This window comes from Hippocampus guttulatus, chromosome 18 (assembly GCF_054856545.1).
Source record: "Hippocampus guttulatus isolate MCC_2025c chromosome 18, RoL_Hgut_1.0, whole genome shotgun sequence".
NCBI classification, from domain to species: Eukaryota; Metazoa; Chordata; class Actinopteri; order Syngnathiformes; family Syngnathidae; genus Hippocampus; species Hippocampus guttulatus.
In genome coordinates, this window is record NC_141278.1 from 6,683,419 (window position 1) to 6,710,954 (window position 27,536).

At 43.2% G+C, this 27,536-nt stretch overlaps 1 protein-coding gene across 1 annotated transcript in view; it reads left to right on the top strand.

Annotated features, from left to right (window-relative positions):
* The first annotated feature begins 797 nt into the window (after nt 1–797).
* Nucleotides 798–27,536, top strand: part of angpt1 (angiopoietin 1) — a 32,990-nt gene continuing 6,251 nt past the window's right edge. Inside the window, exons 1-7 of the mRNA XM_086137518.1 lie at nt 798–1,651; nt 14,733–14,888; nt 15,034–15,155; nt 15,557–15,789; nt 21,074–21,189; nt 22,287–22,388; nt 24,376–24,542. Of these exons, the coding sequence (XP_085993644.1) occupies nt 1,289–1,651; nt 14,733–14,888; nt 15,034–15,155; nt 15,557–15,789; nt 21,074–21,189; nt 22,287–22,388; nt 24,376–24,542 (1,259 nt within the window). The 5' untranslated portion in view covers nt 798–1,288. The remainder of the gene's footprint in view (nt 1,652–14,732; nt 14,889–15,033; nt 15,156–15,556; nt 15,790–21,073; nt 21,190–22,286; nt 22,389–24,375; nt 24,543–27,536) is intronic.

A 27,536-nucleotide genomic window follows, 5' to 3' on the forward strand; every position in this document is an offset into this window, starting at 1 on the left:
ATCTTGGGTCACACAAGCATTCGTTCACACCAACCTTCAGCAATCTTTTTTGTCGCCTCCCTGATATCACTGCACGCACACATGCAAAGATTATGCCCAGATGTTTGAGATGCCAGAGTGACATTTTTTAATTGTCTTTCCATTCTATTCCATTCCCTTCATTTTTTTTTTTTTTTTTTTGTCCAATCAGATTTTCAGCCTCTACGTTCTGCCGTCTCAATCTAATCTGTCTCGGTTACGTTCTTCTTTGCTATGACAAATGCGGTCAGATTGGGACCCCCATTGGCCACGAGGTTAGTATAGGACATTGCGATCTGCACTGAAAGCAGGCAAGCAGGTAGAGGACCATTTAGAACGGTGGAAGCATGCGCTGGAAAAGGGAGGAATGAGCAAGACAGAATCTATGCGCTTTAATGAGAGGGCTGGAGAAGAAATAGCGAGGGTGGATGTCTTTAAACAAACCGTCCAGAGCAACAGCGAATTTGTTAAGCAGGTGAAAAAAACGGATCCTTGCAGGGAAGAAAAGTTGGAGGAAAGCGTCAGGGTCTCTAAGTTTATAAGGCAGTGGTTATCTTTATTCAGCGAAGCAGACTCATCAAATAGGAGCAGATCACGATACCGCACAAACACCTTTGTAATCGTTGATGATCAAAAAAGGCCGCTCCGCCACCATCGCCTCCAATCCGAAGCGCTTGTAAACCGACCCTCGCAGTCTAAGCACATCCTCTGTGCTGGGGTCCCTTATTGCTAGGCACACACACACAATACACACAAACTTGTACATGCACACGCTCACATTCCTCCGCAGGCTCTACAAGGGGCAGGCTCAGAGTGTGCTGGAAGCTTGGAACTGTTCTTCAGTGAGAGTATCTCTGCACTCCCTGCAGTTGTTAAAGAGAGCAGACGGGGGGGAAAGCAGGAAGGTAACCAGGGGAGGTCTAACCGCACCATCCCAGATTACCCGGCACCTATTTTAAAAGCGTTGAGTGACTGATGCGCCGTTCGCTGCGGACTTGGAAGAAGATCAAGAGAACCAAGTTGTCACCCCTGCATGAGATGTGTCAAACTTTTCCCGGCCCGCGGCGCAACTTAAAAGTTACATAAGGACAGGATCTCAAGGACAACGGTGGCTTTCAATGGTGGCCCACCAATGTCAAGATGGACTGCAGATATTTGAGCTCCGCAATGTACTTCACAGCCTCTTGATGCGCATCCGACGAAAACGTCCAGCCAAAACGCCGACTAAACAAAAAGAAGATAAAGGACTCCCATTGCCGGCACCGCTGATATGATGCTGTGCTACACGTTTGTGTATCACTTGCTGTCTTTGGCAGCCATTGCAGTGATTGTGAGCTGCGGAGGAGGCGAGCAGAGGAGAGGCGCCGACAACACCGGCGGCAGCGGCAACAACGGAGGAGGTGGCAGCAGACGATTCCATAAGATCCAGCACGGCCAGTGCACCTACACCTTCATCCTACCTGAAGGGGCGTCAGCTGGGGAGGGTTCCTGCAGGGAGGCGAAAGGCGGAAGCCCGCAGTATAACGCCAATTCTCTGCAGCGAGACGCGCCGCCACCTGATCCGGACTTTCCAAAACAGAAGATCCAGCAGCTTGAACACATTATGGAGAATTACACCCAGTGGCTACAAAAGGTGAGGAGGTGTTCAGGTTGGGGAGGGGGGGCTCGTTACATCACTGCTTGACTTTTCCACATGTCTGCACATAGTGGACTAAAATAGAACAGCGGCGCTGAGAAAGAAACTGCATCACATCCTTAACAACCCTTGATGGATTTCATTTGAAGTGGAGCTCGCTGTAGAGTGTTTGTTGAGATGTTTGTGTTCCCGTGGGTGTGTGGTCTCTGCAGAGCGTCTGTTTGTGGCTTTGCCCGATTTCTTGTTTGGCTTTGCTGAATGAGGCTCTCTGGCTTGCAACTGAGCAATGTTTGCTGTTTTCCTCCAGTTTTCCAAGAGTGTTTTGTGCTCCGGGGTCAGTTTTAGTCTGAAAAGTCAACGGGGGAGGACCTCTTGCACAATGAGCTTAAGTAGAGCAGGACAACTCCAGTAATAGGGTCAGCTGAAGCGACAGCTTTGGTGTAATCCCCTTGTAAAACATTTACTGTTGCTGGCTTTGTGGAATTTCATGGAACTGTTGGATCAAGGCAGTATGCCTTCCATCCATCCATTCTTCGAACCGCGCATCCCTATGAGGGCATGCTGGAGCCTATTCTGCGCCCCAGCGGTTATTTTGAGAATAACCCTTAGAGATTTTTCACTTGTCTATGTAAGTAAAATAGAGGCCATTTTATTCTCTTCTAACATTTTTTTAGACATCTCCGCACCAGCGACGACTACATCAGAGCTCTTTTGTTATTGCTTTGTCAACAAGTGAACGATGAATTCAGTCCGTTCCACCGAGTCAGCCAGAGAGCAGAAGTAGTTATATGTCAGTCACCCCCCCCCCCCCCCCCTTTCTGGGGTGGCTTGTCTCTTTAATGGCAGGAAGTAAGCGAGAGCCCCAAGAGACGCGCAAGAGCTGGAGAAGACAGAGTATGAAAATGTTTCCTTTATTTATTCAAGACAAATATGTGTGTGTATAACCTCTCTCCCCCTCAAATTGTCGTTAGACTTAAAAAAAAAAAGCCAAGACATTGTTTTTAAAGTGTGCAATATCTAAGTTATTTATCAAAATTTCCAACGTTTCAATATTCAACTTGTTTGCTTTCTATGTTGATGGTGAAAAATGTTGAAAATAGTTCACACGGCGTCACATATTCAACTCCTTTCTTTTGGATTTCAACTCAGTAACCGCATTTTTTTTTCTCCACCAGCGTGGAGAAGATGCAAACCGTTTCCATCCTCACAACAGCGACCATATAAAATGTTGAAAGTTGGCATTTTCACAACAGCACCGGGAAGATCCAAAATGGGGCAGTTGCTTCGAGTGAATCGCTTGTTTTATCCGCAAAACAAGAGATAGTAATGTAACATGAAGCTAATGCGCGCGCCGATAAGACCTCGTGGATTTGATAGATGACAAAGGAACCAAGGAATTCATCAACTAAGTTCTGTTTGCTAGCAACCACAATGTTGTCGCAAAAATGGTTCGAGATACACGTCAGAGTGCCTGCTTTCCATTTTCTCTCAAATATGTTCTCCGCTTCTCACAGCAAATTTTGCACAAGGTGACCGCATGAGTCTTGGTCATCATGTGTCACACGGTGGGATGTTGGTTGATTTTGTAATCCGGGAAGTCGAGGGAGAAATTAGTCACGCCTTCGGCAAATGTGTTTGGAGAAAAATCCCGGATGCGCAAACGAAATAGATTGTGTTCTCAAGGGTTTTTTTTTTTTTTAATTTATGAAATATCCTGAAATTTCAGATCACAATACCCAACAGTGACCCGATTAAAAAAACAAAAACAAAAAAAAACTTTTGATCGGGGTTTTTACTAGTTCTGTATTTGGCACGTCAAGTTTCCAATCCCTGTGTGTTTATTCAAAAGCTGACTGTGTGTCAAGAAAGGCCAGGGGTGAAAATAACACCAACTTTATCTTTGTGTGGTGCACCCCATTATTCCAAGATAGTATAAGTGATACTATGAAAACAGAAAGGCGGCGTTGGGCTAATGACAGATTGACTGATGAGACCTCATTAGAGGAGAAATCCAACGATGCAAATGCAAGCATATTGCGGGTGTGGAAGGGGGGGTTGCTACCACTGCTAATACAACCATAACTAGTTTAAGATGACAATGGCCATTTATCAATTGACATTTTAGAATAGAAAAATTGCCATTCTATGCTATCATCTTTTGTCATTTGCTCTCCTTTTTTGTGTAGCTTTGAACAATTCAATAGCACTTCACGAGGGTACATCAGGATGCGGTTAACATTTTTTCATCTGACGGAAGATAAGGAGCCCTTTCGGTCTATCTATCTTAATCGTCGCCCGATTTTTACTGCTTGACTTGGAGAACGCTTGCACTGATGTGACTCCAACTCGCCCTGATGAAAGAAATGAACAAAGGAGACCGTTCCAGATAGTTGCCTCGTGCCGGGGTTCTCGGCTCACTGCGTGTGGTACAGAGAGAAAGAGAGAGAGAGCGTGACGCTGCAAACAGCTGTTGAGGAAGCTTTTAAAGTTCGATCTTCCTTTCCTCAATGCAGGGGAGAGTATATGGACCCTGATAACATTCCCGACCAGTCAAAAGGTGGCGTGTGTTTGTGCAAGGATTACTTCCCTTAGCCTGCCCACCCTGGAAGAATCGCAGACGAGCTTGACTCTGATCTCAGAAGGATCCGCGGACAGGGAACAAGCTGCTCCACGCTTTATATGTTATTATTTTAGATTTTTATGGACCAGAAGTGGTTGTTTGTTCAAGACTCACCATGAAAACGTAACGCAGTCACATTCAAATTGCCGTCACTTATTTGAGTGATCAACAAAGTCAACCAGTGATATGATTGCCTTCAGAAACATTAACAACAAAAGTGAAGTGACCACCGTCAGTACACTTTTTTTGTCTTTTCTTTTCAAATCACAGATGTCGACTACACTTCTACTATTTCCCCGATAATGAAGATTTGGCAAAGGTGGTCAATTAGCAAGCCAAACTTTGTCTCAGCACGACCGGGGAGTGAATGTAATAGATCTTCTCAGTCAAAAGTAGCTCAGACCGGGATTTCTTTCGAAGGGACAGTCTGTGCCAAACTAAGCTGTTGCACAAAGAGAGGGGGGGGGGGGGGAGGCCAAGGGGGCAGCATCTTATCCCTGTGAAATTCCCATCATTCTGCCTCTCCACGAGCATGATGCGCTACATAAACAGCGGTTGAAAATTTACACTGAAACACGGACGGCGGCTTGTTTGTCTTGAAGGCTCAGACAACAAAGCGGTGAAGATGTTTCTTCACTTCATGCTATCAGATGGCCACACAGTATGGATGCAGAACCAAGAAGGAACCTTTCCAGTTTCAGGACAACTTCCTCTACTGTCGTTTATTTTCCGAGAAGATGTGGGCCAAAAATAACAATTGGATTATTCCGATAGACAAGGACACTCTCCGAGGAATAAAAAGCTCTTCCTTCCTGACCCGACAAACAACTCACAGAAAAGACACCACGGAAATTGCAGAAGCACGCGATACGCACTGTAATAACATCGAGAAAATCCGTTTTGGTTGCACTTGTGCGATGCCTGCAAATGTCGAACAGCACGTTGAATTCATGCAAGTTGAGGGCCAAATGACAATAAAGCAAACGCTGAATTGCTCAATATGGCATGCGCTTGTATGATTATGACGGTGGGTGGGTGGTTGGTTTTTTTTTTGACACGGGAGTCATTTTGTAAACTTGACAATCCGGCTAGGTGATGCTCAGTAAATCATCGGGCGGGCTGTTGGCGTCACAACATGGTTTACATTTTGCAGCGGTAAAGAAAGCATGCCGTTTGCGTGCTACGCGTCACTATACGGAATTACTCTCTTGGGGATACCCGTGATGGGATTTATTTTGTTTGAACTACATGGTTGTACATTTCCCTAAACGCGAGCAGGATTTATATCTCATCTGAAAACATGGCTTGGAGCTTGGCGCCCGGTGAAATGCCGGCTGGATAAAGTGACAATTTGCTCTTCGATTATTGGTTTGTATTCTCATATATCCTTTGAATTTGGACATTTCATAAACTTCCAGTCAAATATTTCTCAAATTGCCTGACACCAATACTTGAATACCTTCTTTCTTCTTTCACATGATTAGACAAACCGTCCAATCATTTAGTGGTACCCTTCATATCACTTTTTTTTCCAGCAAAAAGTTTGACTTCTGTCGGCTGTTGCCAACGTCAAAATGCAGAGAATCGTCTCGGCCATTCTTGGGGTGAGGCAGTAAGTCATGGGAAGCATGATATCGGTGTATTTGTTTCCTTCCACTTGCATATTGTTCTTTTTTCAAAGCATGTCAGGATTGATCTTGCAGTTTTTGAGTATCTTCCTACACATTGTGGAACAGACAAATATTCATTGGGGGCTTTTTCTTATTTTCTGTTCTCTTCACTTTGCTGCAGAGCTGTGCTTTCGCTCTATTGCATTCACCAAACTGACAGATTTTGATTGGGAGACAGGTCTGGACTGCTGGCAAGCCAGTCTACTCACACTATTTTACTCTGAAGCACGTCACTGAAAACGGCATAGCTTGGATGCCATCATATGCTTATCCATGCATGTGCATATCATGTACATGTCTCAGTCTGCCATGCAGTGGGCGCTAACTAACAAACCAATATAACATCACAGATGCTGTCTGGTGATCTTTGCGCTGCGTTGAGAAATGTTATTTGGTCTCGGAAGAGGTGTATTTTGGGCCGAGTTCTCCTTTTTTTGATGCTGTCCAGCGTGGAAAAACATCAACAGTGGGCTGTTTTCATTTAGAAAGATATTTGATTACGAATGGAATGACGATACCTTATAGCTGACAAACAAGCCATGGTTCTGCAGGGAAGCCTTTAAAATACAGGAATGATTTTTAATATTATATTTGCTCAACTGGTGTATTTGTATATATTCTGTTCTGTTTTTAATTATCGTTTAGTTTTATTTTATTTTATTTTTAGAAATGCCTGAAATGAGAACAAAAGGCTCTTTCAAAGATTGGCCATAATATTATTCTGGGCAGGCAAGTGGAAGTCATTTCATCTTGAGTGATAAGTTATAGTCAAGAGCGTTGCCAAACGCTCAAGGTTTGGGGCTCTAGCTGCCACTGCTACACCGCTGAGTGATTAGGAGCCAAATATGAGATAACATATCTTAGATAGAGCAAAACATTACAGTCACCCTTAGCGCATAGTAAGAGAGAAAGTAAAGTGGGTTATCAAACGATGAACTTTTTTCCATCACAAAACTGGCTGTATTTTTCTTTTGGAATAAAAACAGACCAGATGATAATTTCTTTATTTTATTTTATTTTATTTTTGATTTACAGTTTTTGCATTGCTATTGCTTTTGGATATTTTGAATGGCTATTCATCAGAATGCCTCCAATATTTTAACTCAACAGTGAGGTGTCAATCTTTTTTTTTTTTTTCCTTTGTGGCTGTTATTGCTGAGCCTGACGAAAAGAATGGGGGTTTTTTTTTTCGACTCCAGGGTGTTCTTTTTTTTTTTTTTTTTTTAATTTCATTGTTATTGATTTCATGTGTGGACTATTTTTACATTTGCGGTAAGCACTTTCGCATGATTTCCCTTGTATCTTGCAATTGTCATTTCCAGTAGGGAGAAAATTCCTCAATCCCGCCCGCAGATTGCCTCCGAGCGTGAACCTCCCCGCTGCGACTCTTTAACTCTCCTCGACAGATGTGCTCTGAGTCAATGTCTTCGTCCGTCAACACTGGACCTCTTTCCAGAGGCTCCGTAGGAGAGAACCAGTTTGCCTTCTTTGGAGTTCATCCGGGTAGACAAAAGAATCACAATCAGATGGTTGAAAGGGTTGCTAAATGTTCAAAGGAAAGCTCGTGGAGTCAGTTCAAGTTGTGTCAAATTGATGGCATGACTTTTGTAAAGATACAAAGCGAGACAGAGGGAGATACCGAGTGAGTGCATGATATTGGGTGGAAGATAAACTGTCTGGCTCCCCCACAGTGTGAACTGGATGGACCAGAAAATGACGAATGGGTGTCTCAGTTGGGTTTTGGGTGCAATCTTACTTGAGTTTCTTAAAGCAACACTGAGATAGAGTTGTTTGCTTTTTGCTCATGGGTTAATATTCAAAAGACAGCCTCTCTGGATTTTGTAATCAAATGGTACATATACAAGATTAGAAACTAAAAGTAAAGTAGTCCCAGTCCAAGGTGTTCACTGTGTCTAACCAAAAAGTGAGCGGGCCGAGCATTGGAAAATGAATGGATGGCTATGCTGCATTCGTTTCAGCATTGCAAAAAAAAAAAGGAATCCAAAGTTGGCCTCAGACCACTAATGCTTTCCATGTTAATGATCACACCATTACAATGCCTTTTTTTCTTTACAGTAGCCAAGAAAGTGTTTCTCTCTCCCTGCCAGATAGCTTAGAGGAATTTCCTTATAAAGCCGTCAGTGATCAAATGAGGTGAGCGTCGCCTCTGGTCTCGTCTTTCACACCTGCAACACGAATGGTTTCCTGATGTTTATTTAACATGACATGGCTGCAGCTCAGCCAGAAGCGAGAGCCTAATCCTTGTGTAAATCCTAACGTGGATGTGTGTATGTGTGTGTTGATCATCCCATGTCACACTCCTGTCCATTTGAGCAAATGTGGATGTGGAGGACTGTTTGACATATGCGAGTCCCTGTTTGGATGAATTAATCTTCAGTTTAAGTGATAGCCTGTTCAGCATCAAAAGGGGGGGAATGCTCTTCTGAGTGTGATGGCAGTAACACACTTTAAAGAGGTTGTTGCAATTTGCGAGTGGCTGTCAAACGTTAGAGTTTATGTCTACCTGATCGAATGGAAGTGTCTTAAAGAAACAAAGCAATGGGAATGAGACAGAGACATTAATTAGCAGTCTGGGTACCCGTCACTCAACGCCAGTATGTCATTTTTAATTTTTTTATTTTTATTTTTCCAAACCGAACCAACCTGTAATTGTCAGTTGGCAGGCAGTCTGGCAGTTAGTTCGTCAGCCCATCCGTCGGTACAGCGCATATATATATATATATATATATATATATATAGAGAGAGAGAGAGATGTATATATACGGTATATACTGTAGTTGTAGATATGGCTTGAAAAATGACAGACGGGTACTCTGCCTCATCCCTACCACTTTCTTTCTTTTAATTATATACACACACACACACACACATACATACATACATACATACATACAGTCATACCTCGGTTTTCGACCATAATCCGTTCCAGAAGGCTGTTTGAAAAGCGATTTGTTTGAAATCCGAAACTATTTTATTCGCTCATGATTAGGGGCTCGTACACTATGCAGAAATAACATAAAACCAGTCAGATTTGCGTAAATCACAACAAACACGTCTGCCCACAATGAACGCTACACGAGGAAGCGTCACTTACTTTTGCTCAGTTTGGTCGAAAACCAGTTTTCGGTCGTAATCCGAGGCGTAAAAATCTTGAATTTTCTGGTCGAAAACTGATTTGGTCAAGAACAGAGACGTTCGGAAACCGAGGTTTGACTCTGTGTGTGTGTGTGTGTGTGTGTGTGTGTGTGTGTGTGTGTGTGTGTGTGTATGTATATATATATATATATATATATGTAGGGCGGCCCGGTAGTCCAGTGGTTAGCACGTCGACTTCACAGTGCAGAGGTACCGGGTTCAATTCCAGCTCCGGCCTCCCTGTGTGGAGTTTGCATGTTCTCCCCGGGCCTGCGTGGGTTTTCTCCGGGTACTCCGGTTTCCTCCCACATTCCAAAAACATGCATGGCAGGCTGATTGAACGCTCTAAATTGTCCCTAGGTGTGAATGTGAGCGTGGATGGTTGTTCGTCTCTGTGTGCCCTGCGATTGGCTGGCAACCGATTCAGGGTGTCCCCCGCCTACTGCCCGAAGACAGCTGGGATAGGCTCCAGCACCCCCCGCGACCCTAGTGAGGATCAAGCGGTTCGGAAAATGGATGGATGGATGGATGGATATATATGTATATATGTGTGTGTGGGTGTGCGTGCTACCCAAAACGACCATCGTGAATGTTGACGGCATTTGCATCAATCATTCGGTGGGTGCAGGACAGACAGCTGCAAGCGTTTCGAATCCTGATGCTCGACAGTAACACAATAGTGGCCACGCAGGAGCTGCACATTATCGTTAACAGCGGCATCTATTATCCTCTTCGAATGGCATAGTTGAACCTCGGGTCACACGAAAGCTTTTCCATGTGGAGATGCGGATCAGGCCGCTGCACCTCGTCTTGCCGTTCATCCTGTCTGTTTAGTCTTGAGTCGCGCGTCATTGAGAGGAAATTCAGCCATGTGGGTTGACACGTGAAGCAAAGACCGCCAGTGGTTGTGTTGAAAATAGCTCGTGAGTGAAATCGTCTGGGCTCCGAGTGATAACCTATGAGTCTAGTCAGCTCAGTAAAGCAGACCTTCCAAGAGCGATATATTATACGGGGAGTCGAGGGGAGAAAGGGAGAAAACATGGACTTAAATTTCAACTCAATTTGGAGATATCTCCTTTTGTGATTCCACGCAACTGCAAAGATGGGCGCATAAATCCTGGAAACCATGCTAAATAGGATGTTGGGATGAAAATTAAACAAAAACCTGACAGTGTAGGAAACAGTCTCCGCTATTAAATGTCCATTAATTTTGATTAGAGGAGACACCCGGCCTGATAGATAGTGTTGTCACACAAACACACACACACACACTGTACTTGCGTCAAAGGAGCTTAACTCAGGATTTCACTTGTGTGGGCCGGCCAAATTGAAAAATGTCCACACAATAAAAGTGCTATGAAGGCAAGACAAGAACACACAGAACCGTAGAACCAAGTTTCGAAGAAGTTGCACTGTTTTGGGTCAAGACTGTGACCTTTTGCATCTATTTTTACGTTTCTCGGCAGAAGAAATGTTCTGCTCATACATTGAAGAGCAAGAGCGTACATGGAAATGTTGTGAATTAGAATTCAAAATCGTTCGCTGAAATTTGGAGATCAGCACACCATCTGGATGAGGTCGCTTTAACGTGCGTGTTTATCGGAGGGCAACCGTGGCTGCCTGTACTAAATGACACAAGAAAGCCATAATCAGGCGCATTCCTGACCCAATGTGTCCCACAGGAAAGATTCCCATACAGCGTCACACAACTAAATCTTTCTTAAGCTTCCCCACTCACTCTTACCATTTCGAGAGGAAGAAAATTGGTCTGAGTTTGTTGTTGTTTGGTTTTAAATGCATTCCCATGTCTTGGCCCCGTCCTGTCCCGTACGATCATACAAAGCATCCAGAGCCGCGCCGTAATATAATATGGGAAAATATACTTGCGTGGAATATATCGACTTCTCAATGTTTATTTGAATTTGTATTTATGACTTGATATATATAGAATTGAGTGGCGAAACAATGGGTAATTAATCCATGCCATAAAACACACATGGGACATCTTTTCCCATCTTATTTTTGAATTCATGTTGCCCCTTTTTTGACATTTTATGACAAACCAAAATGTGTTTGAGTCAACGACTGGCATTTGGCCACGGGGGCAAAAGGTCACACCAGTCAACTGTGAGTTCCGACCAAGTTGTTACTCACCTAATGATGACAGCGTTGAAGACGGAGAGCCTTAAAACCGCCTTTAAAAACAAACACTACGTAAGGCAGCTTCCAAAGGGCATGTACATAATTTGACCGTAATACGCGAGTGAGTGAACGACAGTCCGATCGAACCTCCGCGTTACTTCTGAGCTCAATTTTCACTGCGGGGGTGTCAAATTCACTTTGGATCGTCAGTGAGCTATTCGAGAGCATACACAATTCTTTGTTTCTTTTCCCAAGCTGTATATTAGACATGTGAGAGGATAAGACATGTGAAATGGATCATAAAAGAACAAACGGTGAGGAAAATACCAAACGGGAAAGGAAGTAATCTAAATTCCAGGTGATAAGCCCACAAATCTGTGGTCCCGTTGTGTTTCGCAGCATTTCATGATCATAGCGGTTTCAACATGAAGTTATTGCTCAGTGGAGATCAGGGAGACAGTCTGCCAAATTCATTCGTGTCATGGGCCGAGGAAGATGAAGACACCGTAGGTGTATCATCGCCATAACAGCAATATTGACATTATTTGAAAACAGCTTCGGCAAACATTGGCAAATTGAAAGAAAGGGAGGTGCGGGGAGATGACACAAGAGTCACGTATCCGTTTTCATGCAGCTTTCCCATGAAGTAAGGTAGGGAATTTCCAGAATCAGAAAAAGATGAAGCAGGAATGTCAACAAGAGAGGAATTTACTAATTGGTCGGGCGAGGAATTTCAGCATGCAAACCTGTAATCTTAATAGACAGAAACAGTCGACTCGGTCAGATAATGGAAGTGAGAGGAACCGCATTGTGAATATGAGGTTTGTTGAATGCTGCGTGAAAAAAAATCTATATATGGTGGCGTTTGAATCATTTTTACATTCTTCTGACCAGTAATTTGGGATCCAAAAAGAGGTGCTGATTTGAGTGTCGGTGGTGGGGTGTCTTCCCACATTCATTTTAAAAGTTACAGTCCGCATCCATAAGCAGAGATGTAACAGATCCCGACTAAAGGTTACATCCACTCCGGATCTATCATTTTACAATTTTCAGCACCAGCACTGCTGCTGTTTGAAAATATGAAGCCCCCCCACCCCCCCACACCCTTTGAAAGGGATGTTTCTCTAAAAGGCAAACAGTGGAGAAGTGTTAAACATTCACAGTCATCTGTAACAATGATATCAGGCTCTTGAGAGATGATCCTGTTCTCGGCTCCCAAGTGAAAGCAATTTCGCAGTTCTGCCGTAATAAAGGACAGCAAATGTATGCGGACACTCACGCGGCCGTTTTGATGTTCTGCTTGAAAGCCTGCACCCATTACAGTGCGTTCAGTAACCTAAACACTTGTCCTCTTGCAATGATGGACAGCATTTTTTTTTCTTTGCTCTTAAAATCTGACAGATCCAGATCTTGACATATGCTTTTTTATGTGACATACATTGTTATTTATGTCGTGGATAACTCAAAGCAGTTGCGCTCCTGGAGTTGCCAGCCAATTGTACCTCGTAAAATGTCTGCATAGAATACAGTTTATGCGGATAAAGCTGCGTTGATATGAAACATTTGTACCGCTAATGCATTGGTACGGTCCAGTGTCCAACTGTCAAGTTGCATCATTCGTGATGTCACGCACTTGGAAGTTCACAGGAATGATCCAATCACATTAAGCTTGATTTTCGCAGTGATTTTTGGAAAATCTGACTCCGAATTCTAAATGCAGAGCCTCCTGTTATTTCACCTTCTGGAATGTCTCTTCAAAAGTTGAAAGCTTTGTTATCGAAAGGCCAAATGCATTTTTATTCTCAAGCAATTGGTGTTTTTTTTGTTTGTTTTTTAAATGTGGATTCCACTTTTGCAACCTTCAACCACGGAAGGAAATGCCGACATATGTTTGACTTAAAGCCTTAAAGGGATTCAATATAAGATGCAATAAAACACACGCTTGCTTTAATAGCTTGTAGTTTGGGATCTTGGAGACCGCATTAAACCACCAGAAGAGATATGCCACAGATTTTGCATCCACCGAATAAGCCTCTGAAATCCAATTCAATGGCTTAAAGATTAATCAGTGTGAGAAATGTCACATCTCGGAAGTAAATATGGTGCATTCTCAGACGTTGTGTTGCGCTAGGAATGTACCACAATAAAATAAATAAATGAACTTTTATTTGTTTTTTTTAAATGCTAGATGTTAGGAGCCACACACTCTTTTCAATATCTCAGCAGAGCTGGTGCTGGCCAGCCTTCATGCTGCATCAACGTGTTATTTTTATGTCCCTCAAGTTAATTTATTGAATCGAACATGTCAATTCCTGGCCAAAAACCGGTGTTGATCGAATAAAAGCAGTGCCAATAAGATGTAAGCCTCAAGGTGCACGTATTGTCTCCTCCCGTGTGCCAAATGTGGTACTTCCACTCTTTTTGGCATTCATGCCGTTGTATCATTTCCTATAGTTGTCTCCGTTGTTTTTTTTCCCCAATGACCAAAAATGCACGGTGCTAATAGTAGCTGATGCTGAGAAAGTTTTAAGGATCAACACCCACATGGTCCCATTTTACAGCTTCCATATTTGGGTGACTGGGTGTGTTTGTGTAATTTTGTTTCTCCTTAAAACTTTGCGGCACTACATTGAGTCAGCAGCCTGTCGCGTTTCCCGAAAGACGCGTCGTGACTGCTCAAGTTTCGGTCAGCCATCTGTGCTTTCACTACCTTTTCTCTCAAGGTGACTTTAGATTGTCTTAAATCCCATGCGGTCGTCAGCAGAGGGACAAACCTCCAGTGTAAAGCTTAAGTTTTGAAAGGTTATTTCAAAAACAACCTACACCATCCACAGAGTTCAGTGGTTTTGTGTTTCACAAAGGACTGAAATCATTTTTTAAAACAAAGTCATACTATGTGATTCACTATAATGCAATGTAATCTTACCTTACAAGAACCATAATTCCAAATTAGTTTCACTGTCTATTTTACAGCCAAGACCACAGTAGACTGTTAGCTAATATCGGTGCAAGGTAAATAATTCGTAGAGTGTCCCACGACTGGGGAGGTGGGGGGGAGACGCACTGTTTAACTTTTTCATCTGTGCCAAGTGAGGATATTACACCGACAAGAGACCACAACTGTTGGACTGCATGTTTTAGTTGGAAAGCAAATCTTTTTCATTCCTATTACAACAATCCATCCATCACATCCATTTATTTGGAACCAGGCGATATAAAATGCAATCATCAACAAAAAAGGGGGATATTAAAGTACTTGTTGGGAAGAATGACTGTACAACATATTATCTATGTATAGGGTCAATGTCAGTGGTTCAAGGATAGATCAATGTGGCACCCCATTTTTGATTGTCAGTGAACTGATGGAATGTCATCATCTTCGTTGCCTAAAAAGCAACCATTCTTCAGGGGTGCGGCTGGATCTAATTATTGACTTTTACATTCACTTAGATTGGAATTTAATTCACTCTCTCTCTCACCTTCAATCCAGATTGAGAATTACATCAAAGAAAGCATGAAAACAGAGATGGCACAACTGCAGCAGAGCGCTGTACACAACCACACAGCAGCCATGTTGGAAATGGGCACCAACCTTCTCTCTAAAACTGCGGAACAAACCCGGAAGCTGACTGATGTTGAGACACAGGTAATGTTGTTTGTTATGTTTATGTTTACCCAACTATTTTTTAAATGTTTTGTTTTGTTTTTTAAATTCCGCTGATAGATTTGATGATGTCTTAATGGTTCCGATCTGCTAAAGGAGAATTCGTTTGTGTGTCTGTATGTCTCAGGTTTTGAATCAAACATCCAGACTTGAGATCCAGCTGCTGGAAAATTCTCTTTCTACGAACAAGTTGGAGAAGCAATTAATGGTCCAGACCAATGAGATCAACAAGCTCCATGACAAGAACAGGTAAACCTCAAGTAACAGTTCCAGCAAATCCAGCAACGACATAAAGGAAAGTTAGTCGATGAAATAGAAACGATATAGAATATGCCTGATGTCACTAATTATCCAATGCAAAGTTCATAGTAGGCATCACACAACCAGATAATCAAAAAGAGAGGAGGGCAAAACATCTATATTTGCATATAGATACACATAAATACTGTACATATGGTATACTGTATAAATATATAGAGAGTGTGAGAGAGAGAGAAAAAGGGCCAGCAAGGCCTACTCTAGGCCTACTCCACTGACCTGTTTTTCCAACCTCACTTGTAATATTGGTTCCATGAAATTGTGTAAATGTGTTCAAAACAATCCATTCTTCTCACTCGGTCGTGTTTCTCCATGTTCAACTTTTCCTGCAGCCTCCTGGAGCAGAAGATGTTAGCGATGGAGATGAGGCACCACGAAGAATTGGAGACTCTGAAGCAGGAGAAAGGGAGTCTCCAGGTTCTTGTCGGGAGGCAGAGTGGGGTTATCAAGGAGCTGGAAGCCCAGTTGAGCCAGGCCACGGGAAACAGCACTGCCCTGCAAAGGCAGCAGCAGGAAATGATGGACACCGTCCACAACCTGCTCAATCTTTGCTCTAAAGATGGCGGTAAGTTCAATGGAGGGCGACACTGTCAGTTCGCCTGTCATTAGCTGAGAGGTTTTAGAATTATTGGACAAGATGTTGGTTTTGCTTTTGCAGAGTATTTTGGATCCCCCAGAGGATTCGATTCCCAGGATCTTTGCCTTAGCTCCGCTCTTTCATGAAGTCGACTGCCAAGGCTGCCAAGTAATGCCATGAAATCTGCTTCAGATAGCATCTCAATATTGTCATCATTTTCTTTTTAAAGGAGACATAGTATTATTATTTTTTTAAACAATTCCCAAGTGCCCCCACACAAGGTCCCCGGTAGTCATCAGTCAATGGTATTATTAAAAACTTATGATGTTCATCTACGAGAAGACGACATTCTCACACTGATCATCAACAATTATTTGATAAGGTAAATCAATGTATAACATGATTTCTACGGTATGAAGATGGGCAAGTGTTTACATTTTTAACATCACAAAAATAGTCAGCTAATTTTGGAAAAGGCCCACAGGTTACTCATGTGGTCCTTGGACGCAAGCCTCCGGTCACAAACCCGAGAGAAGGGCCAACTGGTCCTCGTCAGACCACAATGTGTTGAGAAAACTGCTTGACCAACTAAATCTCAAACCAGTACACCATAAACCTCTTTTGAAATACTTTATTTCTCTGGGCAGTGGCTGCAGCTTCAAAGAGCACAGATTTTCCAATCCTCCTGGAATTCGGATGACACCATTGTGTAAATCTTACCCCGTCGTAGGATACGCGGGGACACGGTGCCTGTGAAAATCTGAAGCAATGAAAGCGAACAATGTGGTTCTCGTTTTAACCTGGCGGCTTCTGTTAAAGAGGCTTAGTGGCTTTCATAAACCATCGTGGTACTCGATTTACAACAATTGGTTTCCGTGCTTTATTTCAAAAACAGCTGTGATTGAAAGGAATGACGAACCTTTTATTCCTCTGAGTCTGACACACCTGAGATAATATCAACTCACAAATCTTCCATTAAGACCAACATGACCTTATTTTGATCAAATGCGGTTCTTTTTTTTTCAATGTTTTCATCACAAACACAAAATTCGAAATGAGCGATCATACAAGAATGGATGCGTCACTGTACCCGTGGCACGAATTTCGAGAACCCCCGCAGCGCTTCGTGCGATTTGTCAACAGAAGACATTCTGCCGTCATGAGCGGATAGCTGCCGAAAATGATGAATAAATGCTGCTTGCTTTTGTAATATTAATGGGCCATGCAATATAAGGTTGCGGGTGAGCTGACCTTCATGTAATCAATCCATTTAGTCTGGATTTGTTGATGTAACATTTAATTACCAGAGTCCTCGGAGACCATCTTGGCTCGAATATGTATTTTCGCAGCCTCTTATAATGGAGCTCCAAATACAACACATACGCAAATTGGTTTACTGGAACTGTCATATTGAATGAAATTTCCCTGTGAGTCAATATTTCATCATTTTTACCTCGCCTCCTTTTCGGCCCCCGTAAAAATCTTTGATTAAGTTTCACGTTAGCGTCGCTCTTTGGTGATGAGCCGAAACGAGAGCCAGCGGATGCGCAGAGCGGCTGCTGCTCCTGTGTGGTGGGTCCTTCCTCTCGGCTGCAGTGACTTTCAGGGTTGAGGCGGGTGTGCAGGTTAGAGGTCACCCCCACCCCCGCCTGAAGAAGTCAAACTGTAATAGTTCCTCAGGGATGTCCCGTGTGAATGAGAGGACGGGCGGCTGGATGGATCTCACTGATCATTCGACGCACTGGCCACATTTGAAAACACATGACTTATTTATGTATTGTGCTTTAATTCTAATTGTTTTGGGGTTGTATGAGTGTTTTTTTTGGGGGGGGGGGTTGCATATCATTGCACTGTACGTTTCTTCTGGGTGGCTTTAGATTCTGTCCTTTGTTGCTTCCACTTCAGATCACCAGCATACAATCCTAAGAACATGTTAACCCTTTGAGGGGAGGCGGTTACTACAGTGGACAGCTTATCGTGTTGTCAGGTTACAGGGTGCACGAAAGGGTTGAAGTAGCTACTTGTTTTGTATGCCTCTCTGTTTTTGCGGTTAGTATAAATGCGTGCAAGTCAAGGGGATTATGTTTGGAATCACCGTTTATAAACGGTGGGCAGCGGTTTCTATTAACTGCTGCATATTGACATGAAATTGCTCTCGAAATCAAAAGCAGTTTGGGCTTATTTTCCTAATAATATGCTGACTCATGTCTGCGAGTCATTTCAGTTTTCACAACACAGATCTTGTATATACCCCCCCCCCCCCCCCCCCAAGCAGTACATGTACAACTTTTCCATGTGTGTTTTCCAATATTGCAGTGAAAACAGATATTTTTGATGTGGCTCGATGAAGCAATTTGTTTAAATTGTATTCATTACCCAAAGCTCATTAGGGTGCAATGAGCCGCAGACTGCCATTAAAAGTAATTGACCACAGCTTTGGAGCCCGCTTTTAAAGTCGCTGGCAAAATGAGAATTTGTTTTACAGTTTTCTGCTATCTCATGGAATGAGTGTTATTCATCATTTTTTATTGCAGAAGGAATGAGGCTGATTTGTTTATTTTGAACAAAATATAATTGCAAAAAAAGAGCATTATGAGCATATATTTTTATATCTCGCTCCTTTTTTTTAAATAAACTGAACAAATCTTTATGCCCAAGCCGTACTTTTGTATGATAGCTCGCATCAATCAGAATGATGGCCATTTTCCCCTTCTAGATCAAACGTAGTCCATTCAAAGTCACTTTGAATGTCTTTTCCAATATCTGTGCCTGTGTGCGAGTGAACAGAATACCGTGAAATAGTACTGACGTTATTTTGGCGTGCTGTGAATCCTTCAAAGAAATATGTGGAAATAACTTCATCGGCTCTTGTAGCGAATCAAGCTCAGCTGCACTTAAAGACTGATTGCGGTCACATGGGAGCTGTGATGTCTATAGCAGTTCATTTAGCTCCAATTTTCACTCTCTTCAGTTCCAGGATTTGGGCTCATTTGGCACAAGTACTGATTTACGCAAACACCCAAGGCCTATTGGTCTTTTCACATGAACCCCCTACTGAATATGAGTCCCCACTGAACCACTAAATATTTTACTACAAACAAATATTGGGACATTAATAATATTTGGAGATCTGGGCAGAAAGCGGTACAAGGGAACCAGCCTCACAGCGCCACTTCCAGTCCCAGAGCGGTTTTCCTCCACTTTGGGAAATCTCAGTAGCTATTGTGGAATAATTGTTAACCCAAATTTCAGCCCCAGCCCTCCCAAAAAAAAAAATCACTGACATTAACCTCCCATGCTCCTTAAAAGTACCCCGCTGTCTGCCTGCTTGGGGTAAATTACCGCCTGACAGGGCTATCCTTTGTTGTCTTAGAATCTGGGTTGCAATGTCGACCTGGCGCAGCAGGAGATTCTTGTCACTGACACTCAATACTTTGTCTAAATGGTCAAATACTGTAGCGCAGCCAAATAAACGACCCACTTCCAAAGGAGAGGGGGGTGCTACGAGCACAGGCAGATCAAAGCAAAAGCAAAGGATCACTGACTCATTTCACTTTCCAGCGACATCTTCTTTGACTCCTCAACTATAACAATAAAAACAATGGGGTGAAAACTGACGTGAACCCCTTAAGTGGGAGGAGAAAGTCACAGAAGAAGAGGATGTTAAAAAAGAAAATCTGAAGGAAATTTCCATCACTATAACAAGGCTTGGAAAGTAAATATAAACCACTTGTTATAACAGGAACTTGAAATTTATAGCTTGTAGTATTTTGTCCGTAGCCTCATGCTTGGTTTCAAAATAGTGCAGCCATAATTATCTACAGATGGAAATGGATGCAGCTGCTCTGTCAAAGTTTGAAGCCCACTTGGAGAGAGCGGGGAATCTGGTCGCTGAACTCCGGTTCTTCTGTTAATAAGATAGTTGACCTCAGATTTTTATCTTGAAGTTACAAGATACTCGCTGCGAGACTTTGCCGTCTCTCTTCTGCCTTCTGACTCTCCAGTCGTCGAAACGAGAGCGTCACGGGTAAAAGTTGCTCTTGTTAAACTTGATTTAGGAATAAAATAAAATGAAGACTGGCAATAGGGGAAAAAAATGTGCTTTGAATTTTAATCACCGTTAATCTAGCGTCTGCAGAAAAGAGTGCCGTTTTTATTTGGGGAGAAATTGGCGGGGAACTAACTACAGAGGTAGGCTTTATACTTGATGTACTTTTGGCTTCAGGTATTCACACTAGCCACAAAAGACAGTTATGATTTAAAACGGACGGGCCGATATGTCTCGTCGACCCTCTTTTTGAATGTTGGCTAACATCTCTTTTGTGGAGTTTGCGTGTTCTGCTCGCTTGTGCGTGGGTTCTCTCTTGGTACTTCTATTCCCACCGTGGCGGGTCAACGGAAGACTAATTTGGCCACGGGAGTGAAGTTGAGTATGAATGGCTGCTTTCCCATTTGTGCGCCGTGACTGACTTGACAGAATGCAAACACGGGAATGAACTTGATCATCAGAAGAGGTTTAGAGCAGCGTATCGTTTGCGGACAGCCCATGGACAAGTCAATGAAGAAGAAGCGGCCCCGGTCGGATTGCTTCTGGCTTTTTAGCGGCGAATCAGGAAACATTCAAACAAGCTCAAGATGAAACAGGAACAGTAACAAACCTCAGGTGGATGGCAAAAGTACTGCCGATGATTAGATGTGCGAATGAGGACCTATAGACCAGGTGAGAGGTGACTGTACAGCGAAAAAAAGGGCTCTCAATTAAATTCATTACCAGCCAATTCTAGACCAAGTCTGAAAAGACGTTTAAAAACGTCTTTGGGAGTGAATGTGTCAAGAAGAAAAATGTGTTGACGGTGACTTCAATAGGATTTTGAAGAGCTCAACAGCTGCAATTCTGGAATTAGTGGCAGCTCGAGGACCACCAGACAGCGGCTCTCGCTTCAAAGGCTTTGATTATTGTGGTTAGAAAATGGACCAACTGGGCCAAAATCATCTTCTCGCCGAGCAAATCGGGCTGAGATGCAGTGTGACGAGATGCCAAAAAATGTCAGTTATGTTAACAATGCTTGAGACAGGTTTGCTGGCCATGAGTCAGTCTGCAAAAATATTGTTCGAGATACAGTACTAAATTTGAATCCCCAAATGTCTGAGTAGGACCTCCAATCGCACCCACAGCAAGCCTGCATTGCACCTTGATCAAATATAAATCCGAAGCTCAGTATTCTGTTGTCAGTGATCGCCGCACTCATCTGTTTTTTTTTTGCATCTGCAGTCCCAAAAGTCCCGGATGAAGAAAAGAAGTTCCGCGATTGTGCTGACCTTTACCAGGCTGGCTTTCATAAGAATGGCGTCTACAACATCCAGATCAACTCGCAAGAGAACAAAAGGGTGAGGCGCCACCACAAGAAAAGCGCATCACAAAACCCCCCCATGTCACGTGAGCTCATCACTCAGTGTGAACGCCACAATCGTTGGTTTAAAGAAATCATCGCTCAGCGTGAACACTTCCATCGTCGCTTCAGAATAAACCAATTATATTCTTTGCGTCGGATCCAAATGACTCTTTGCAAATGAGCGAAAGACACCGAGCCGCCGCGGGACATCTGCCACTGATGAGTGCCGTTGATGAGTCCAAGCTGTGAATACTCTTGGCGAGCTTTGAAAATGCAGGAATTTGGCGAGGGGTGAGGTGTGAAGCCAAACACGGAGCCGAACATGACGGTGACACCGGCCTTGTGTGTGCGATGATGTGCTCTTCACCTCAATACTGCCGGCCGCCAACTGATCGATGAAGGTGATAATTTGATAAATGCAGTGGCTTGAAGTAGGTGAGGAGCAGATTGCATCCAGGCCCGCCGCCCGAATCATCTTCGAGGTGGCTGGCGACCGTTTGTGTGTGCATGGACGAGATGGATGTGAGACAGTCTCCTGGAAACGATCATGTCAGGGGTACTTCCTTAATTAGACTCAGCCAGCGTTCATGTATGTTCAGCTGTGTGGGCTGGCTGATGCGAAAGACCTTCTCGACTCCACACCGGTGTCTCAAAACTCAAAACAATGAGCAACCCCACAGATAGACCCACGGCCCTGCATTATCAGCTTACACACACCGAGGTCCAAGGTTAAGGGCCGTATTACACCCAGGTGTCTCCTGGTATGTGTCCATCCCAGAGCTCCTCTTTGATCCGGACCCTCTGATGAGGAACACCTCGGGGGAGTTGGTAAAGGATAAGGAGACGCTGATTAGTTTGGAGTGGAACGCAGATACACTAAGTTCCCAAACATGACCTGAAATGACTGACCCGCCATTGTTTCTCAACACCGCCGAGAATCACATCAAATATTCAATTCATCACGTTCCAGTTCTATAGTGTTATGTCGGACCAATTACAAAAATGGCAGTCCGTCGGGTGCTATCAGTTTTTGCCCTGTCAAAGTTGATTCTTCTATTTTATTTTATTTTTTTAATTTTTTTTGATGAACAGGTCTATTGCAACATGGAAACAGCCGGCGGTGGATGGACGATCATCCAGCGCAGAGAAGACGGCAGTGTGGATTTCCAGAGAACATGGAAGGAATACAAAATGGTGAGACAAGACAAATACATCATCCACGAGTAATACACAAGCAATAATGTCGGTGGTCTTTTTTTTCCGCCACATAAAACAATGTTAAAAAACAATGTCATGAGCACAACATCCTGAAGCGGCAATCAGGTTTTGACAAATATCGTGAACCTTTTTGGCGCTTGAAAAGGGCTGCGCTGATCCATTTGGAACACTTCAGCCAGATGTTCCTCCTCCTCAACTTTAGCGCCTTTTTTTTTTTTTTTTGTGTAGAAGAAACATTGTCTAGGGTGTCCTAGACCAGCCAAGATGTTATCCTTCCCCTTCTCAAACAGGAAATTATTGTGTGTAAATATGACAATTTTTTTATTTCTTTTTTGTCCACCTCTGTTGCACTGCGCTTGGTGTTTGCAGGGGACCGTCATATGTTTGTCATCACGGAAGTCTCCATGCGTACTTATATTGAAAGTGTTAAACATTTTCAATCCACGCTTTGGTCCGATCCTGACTTGCGTTTATTATTGCTGGCCGTCAAACTTGGTGACTTTACTCTATAAGTCAGCGCTCTATACCCTCCAATAGCTGTCAGTTTATTATCAGATGGATTATATGTTTATACTTGCCCCTATAATCTGCTTTCAGTCTCGAGTTTAATTTCCCCTTCAGTCCTTTGGACTGATGTATAATTTACTTGTCAGTATGAAAATGACGTTTCGAGATGGTACTAGCGAGCGCAATACCAGACTAGATCATATTACCCAGACCCCTGTTCTAAAAAGAAAAAAAAAGCAACTAAAAATGAAATATGTTGTCCGATAATGCTGTTAACATCTGGTTGAGGAAAAGTTGTAGCCGGCGACTTGAATTCTGAGCTTGTAGGTAAAGTCGGCGGACAACGCTGTTAGCCCATACACGAACGCTAAAACATTTGTTTCCACCACAGTCCCTAATCTTGGATTGCCATGGCAACATATTTGAGCGACACCTCCAATCTGAAAATATTCCATTTTGAGACATCAATGGTGAAACAAGTAAAACACACAACAACAACAAAAATGGAAAAAAAATGACTTTAACTTTGAAAAATAGTGACACGCGTAGCAGCTAGCCGTCTATGACGTCATACGCGACACCGGTGTCAACTCGCGGTTCCCCCCTTCCTGCATGATATGAGAAATCTTGATATCGCATTGCCTTCAAAAAGTAAAATCACAAACATGCGAGTCAAAACATGTGCAAACCAAAGGCTTAAAGACCAATGAGAATTGAAACGGAACGCTTCCGGCACTGAACAGGTGCACAAAGGCTGCATTACGTTCCACGAGGGGGTACCATGAACCTTTGGTTGACATTCACAGTTCATTGTGCAACGCCCCCCCCCACCACCCCCGCCCTCCTTCAACAGTATGGAAGTGACTGATGGCGTTTTATAGTGTTATTAGTTTTCACATTCTTGCTCTTCATAGGCTTGTGCATGGGTTTAATGCACTCGTAGGAATTGTTATTCTTCGCAGTCAAGGTGGTGCGGCCACGAGTTGTAATTTTGTCAGTTGGGCGGTGAAGAGATGATTGACGCAAAGCTTTTTTTTGGACATAATAAGGGAGTAAAGAGTAATGACGTCTGTCCAAATACTATACACAAACGGCAAGATGAACTTGGAATTTTTCTCTGGAGTGCAACGGTATTGACACGGACTCCGGTTCCCAACAGGAGACCAAGCTGATATTCACAAAGGAGTGAAATATATTGTATAGAAAGAAGAAGCTATAAAAACGGGGGGGCCCCGCTCACTTGCTCTTCCACCCACTTTGCAAGACATGCCTAAGCCCCCAAGAATGCGCCATATTTACTTTCCCTCCTTCCCATTCCTCATCACCACACACGACAGAGACTTTACCTCCACCGCAGCCATCATCATCGTCAACCCCACTTCTCACTTTTGTCAAGAGCTGTAATGTCATTCCACTTCTTGCCAACATTGCTAATGTTTGTCCGCCTCGATTTCAGGGTTTTGGAAGCACGTCTGCGGAACACTGGTTGGGGAACGAGTACGTTTACCAGCTGACCAGCCAAAGGCAGTACGTTCTCCGCGTTGAACTGACAGACTGGGAGGGACACCAAGCGTTCTCACTGTACGATCGCTTTCAAATTGGCAGCGAGAAACAGAACTACAGGTAATGATCACAGTACTTGACCCTTTTTTTTCTGGCTTTTGTGCACCATTACACCCGCGCCTCTCTCAAAATCCGACATTTGTTCTGGAAGGATTTTACAATGGAGCGCGCCGTCGATGTGGCAGAACGGATGACCCTGCCGACATTCCTGTATGCAAACACTTCTTAACATAACAAAAATATTTCATCCCATTCCATCCAGATTTTAATGTTGTAAGAACTTGGCTGCGGAGCTTGCGCTTTCTGGATGAAGAACGGCAGTTCAAGTGCCTTACCGCTGTAAGATGCCTGTCTGACATCACAGGCACTCCGTTAAATGGTGCTGCCTTCAACTGACCCGCCTGTAAACTTTGAGCGCTCAATCCGAGGAGATGATTCAAATAGATGCATGTTCAGTTAGACCGAGTGCTTCCCTTCCAAGGCATTTGAAAAAGGGAGGCAGTTTTTACTATTAATGTTGTTTGATTCTTTCTGGAGACTACAAACTTTGTTACAAGCTTTGTTCTTCGCTTTTGTTACCGATGGAAAAGTCATGGCAAAACAAAGATGGAAATGCTTTTAAAGTGGAGCGATCAGAAGATTAAATCCTTTCGAGGGACAGGAAGATTCCCACTCAATTCATGCAATTTTGATCCCGTTGTGCAATCCTGTGGAGAGCTCTTTTTGAATCCGGATTCAGTCCAACGAAAATGTATCACGGTGTTGTCTGTGTAAATGTCCTTTGACAGGCATTTGGTGGTGTGGGGGCGGGGGGTGTCAAGAGTGTTTCTGTTTATTCTTAAGGGGGGGTTAGTGATAACAGATGGCAAACTGTGGCAGATGCTTGGGATTCTCAAATACGGAAAAAACTGCGTCAAAGATGCAAACGTTCCAAGAAATCGCTGGCCTCGGCGAGGCGCTCTGACATCTTCCCTTCTCAGGTTTTCACGGCTTTGCGGGTTCTGTCAGACGACGTTGTTTCCCCTTTGTTGTGAAAATTGGAAAAGCAGAGAGATTCTGAAACACAAAGACCTTCGCCTCAACTCTTTCATACGTTTCAGAGTGAAATATTGCTCTGAGTCTCCCAGTAGTGTGGGGTTATTTGCCTTGTTGCCATCATTAATCTGGAGAAATGTGTTGTTGGGACAGCGGTTCACCTCGCATGGCTCCGGTCTTGGGGACATGGAAAAACAACAAACAGACACAAAGATTAGGAAGGAAAATTAATCTGCTTTTTCCCCCCCCCCTTATTTTTTAACTTTACTCAATGATAAGGACCTTGTTGAAATTACACCAGTATTTAACCATAACTTACTTTCCTTAGAATACATATACTATGAAACAAAATCTCTCCAGCCCTGAACGGGATCCCTGAGAACCTGTAGATCAACTTTGCTTCGTTTTACATGGATATATTTCTCTACTTTTCCAGCTGGGGTGAGCAAATGAACGACAAGTTCAGCCTCCCTGGAATACTGCCTCATAGTTTGGACTCCAGGTGATTTGCTGGTTTTTGCAAATGTGTTTGTTGCTAGGACGAAATCTTTTTTTGTTGGACATTCGCTCATTGCTTTTCTAAAACATTGGCCAACAAAAAGCAGAAGGTACCGCCACATGATGCGTTCTGGGACCTACTGTATGTGTGTTTGAATGTCAGAACTCACGATTGTGTCGATTGCTATTGATTGAAGGGGATAGTCATGAGTAATCCAGTCTGCTTTTATATTGAGCCGAAGATTATTTTCGGCTGTGCTGCGTCAACAAGAGTCAGATGATTGATACCAATTGATGAGCGCAGAGAGAGACACACAGCAAAGAGAAATATGAACAGTCCAACGATAACCAAGCAAACTCAATAGATTCCTGGTTTTACCTGCCAAGAGAAACTCGTGTTCTCACTACACATACTTACCATTACTTTTATAGCCCCCCCCCTTCAACATGACTGTGTTTAATTACCGATCTTCTTTTATTTGATTTGATTCGCCACGTTATCCTGCATGTATAAATACATGGGGGAGGTGAGGTTCTACGCTATCCATCATAAGAGGTTGTCCTGACCAGTTGTTTGAAGATTTTATATAGTGCTCAGAACATTTTTTTAATGTGTTGTTTTGTCTGTTGGCCAGCCCAAATTCCAGGTATTTTCAGTGTACGAGCTTCTATGAAGTGCATGGAAACCGCGACGGTGAAGTACCCGTATTTTCCGCACTATAAGGCACTTCGGAATATAAGGCGCACCTTCAATGAATGGCCTATTTTAAAACTGTTTTCATATATAGGGTGCACCGCGTTATAAGGCGCATAGAATAGAAGCTACAATAGTGGCTGTGGTTGCAGTATGCATCCACTAGATGGAGCTACCCTAAAAGGAATACGATACAATTAAGCTTTATTTATAGAGCTTTCACAACCGCTGCAGCTGTAACAAAGAGCTTTACAGAACATTTAAAATACTATGTCCAAGAAATCAATATATTGATCCGTATATAAGGCGCATCAGATTATAAGGCGGTGAGAAAATTCAATGCTATTAGGTGCGCCTTATAGTGCGGAAAGTATGGTACGTTTAGGGTTAGGTTTAGTGTTATGGTGCAGTCAAGACGGTATGTGGCATAGGGACCCCACTGATTCTGTACAGCGTATCAATGCCACTTATTGATTTATTGGCCGTTGTATTTCCAAACGACGAAAAGACATTTATAAGAAATTGTTTGGTTTGAAAGCTGTGAGAAAGATTGATTGCGCGGTCGTTTTGTTTTTCAACCAGCTTTAAAAGTGTCATATGAACTTTGTGCCGAGGTATTGTTTGGAGTCGTCTCTCCTTCGGTTGCTGGATGACAGCAATAACCTCTGTTCAGAATAACGGACCGCATGTTAGTCGATCTGGGGCCCCGTGTCAATCCCATCCTGCTCTGGTGTAATCCAACACGTTTCTCTTGTGTGTTTGGAGAAACAACTCCCAAGACCTGCTTTAGACCTACAGTACATCTCTACATTGAATTTGCAAGTGTA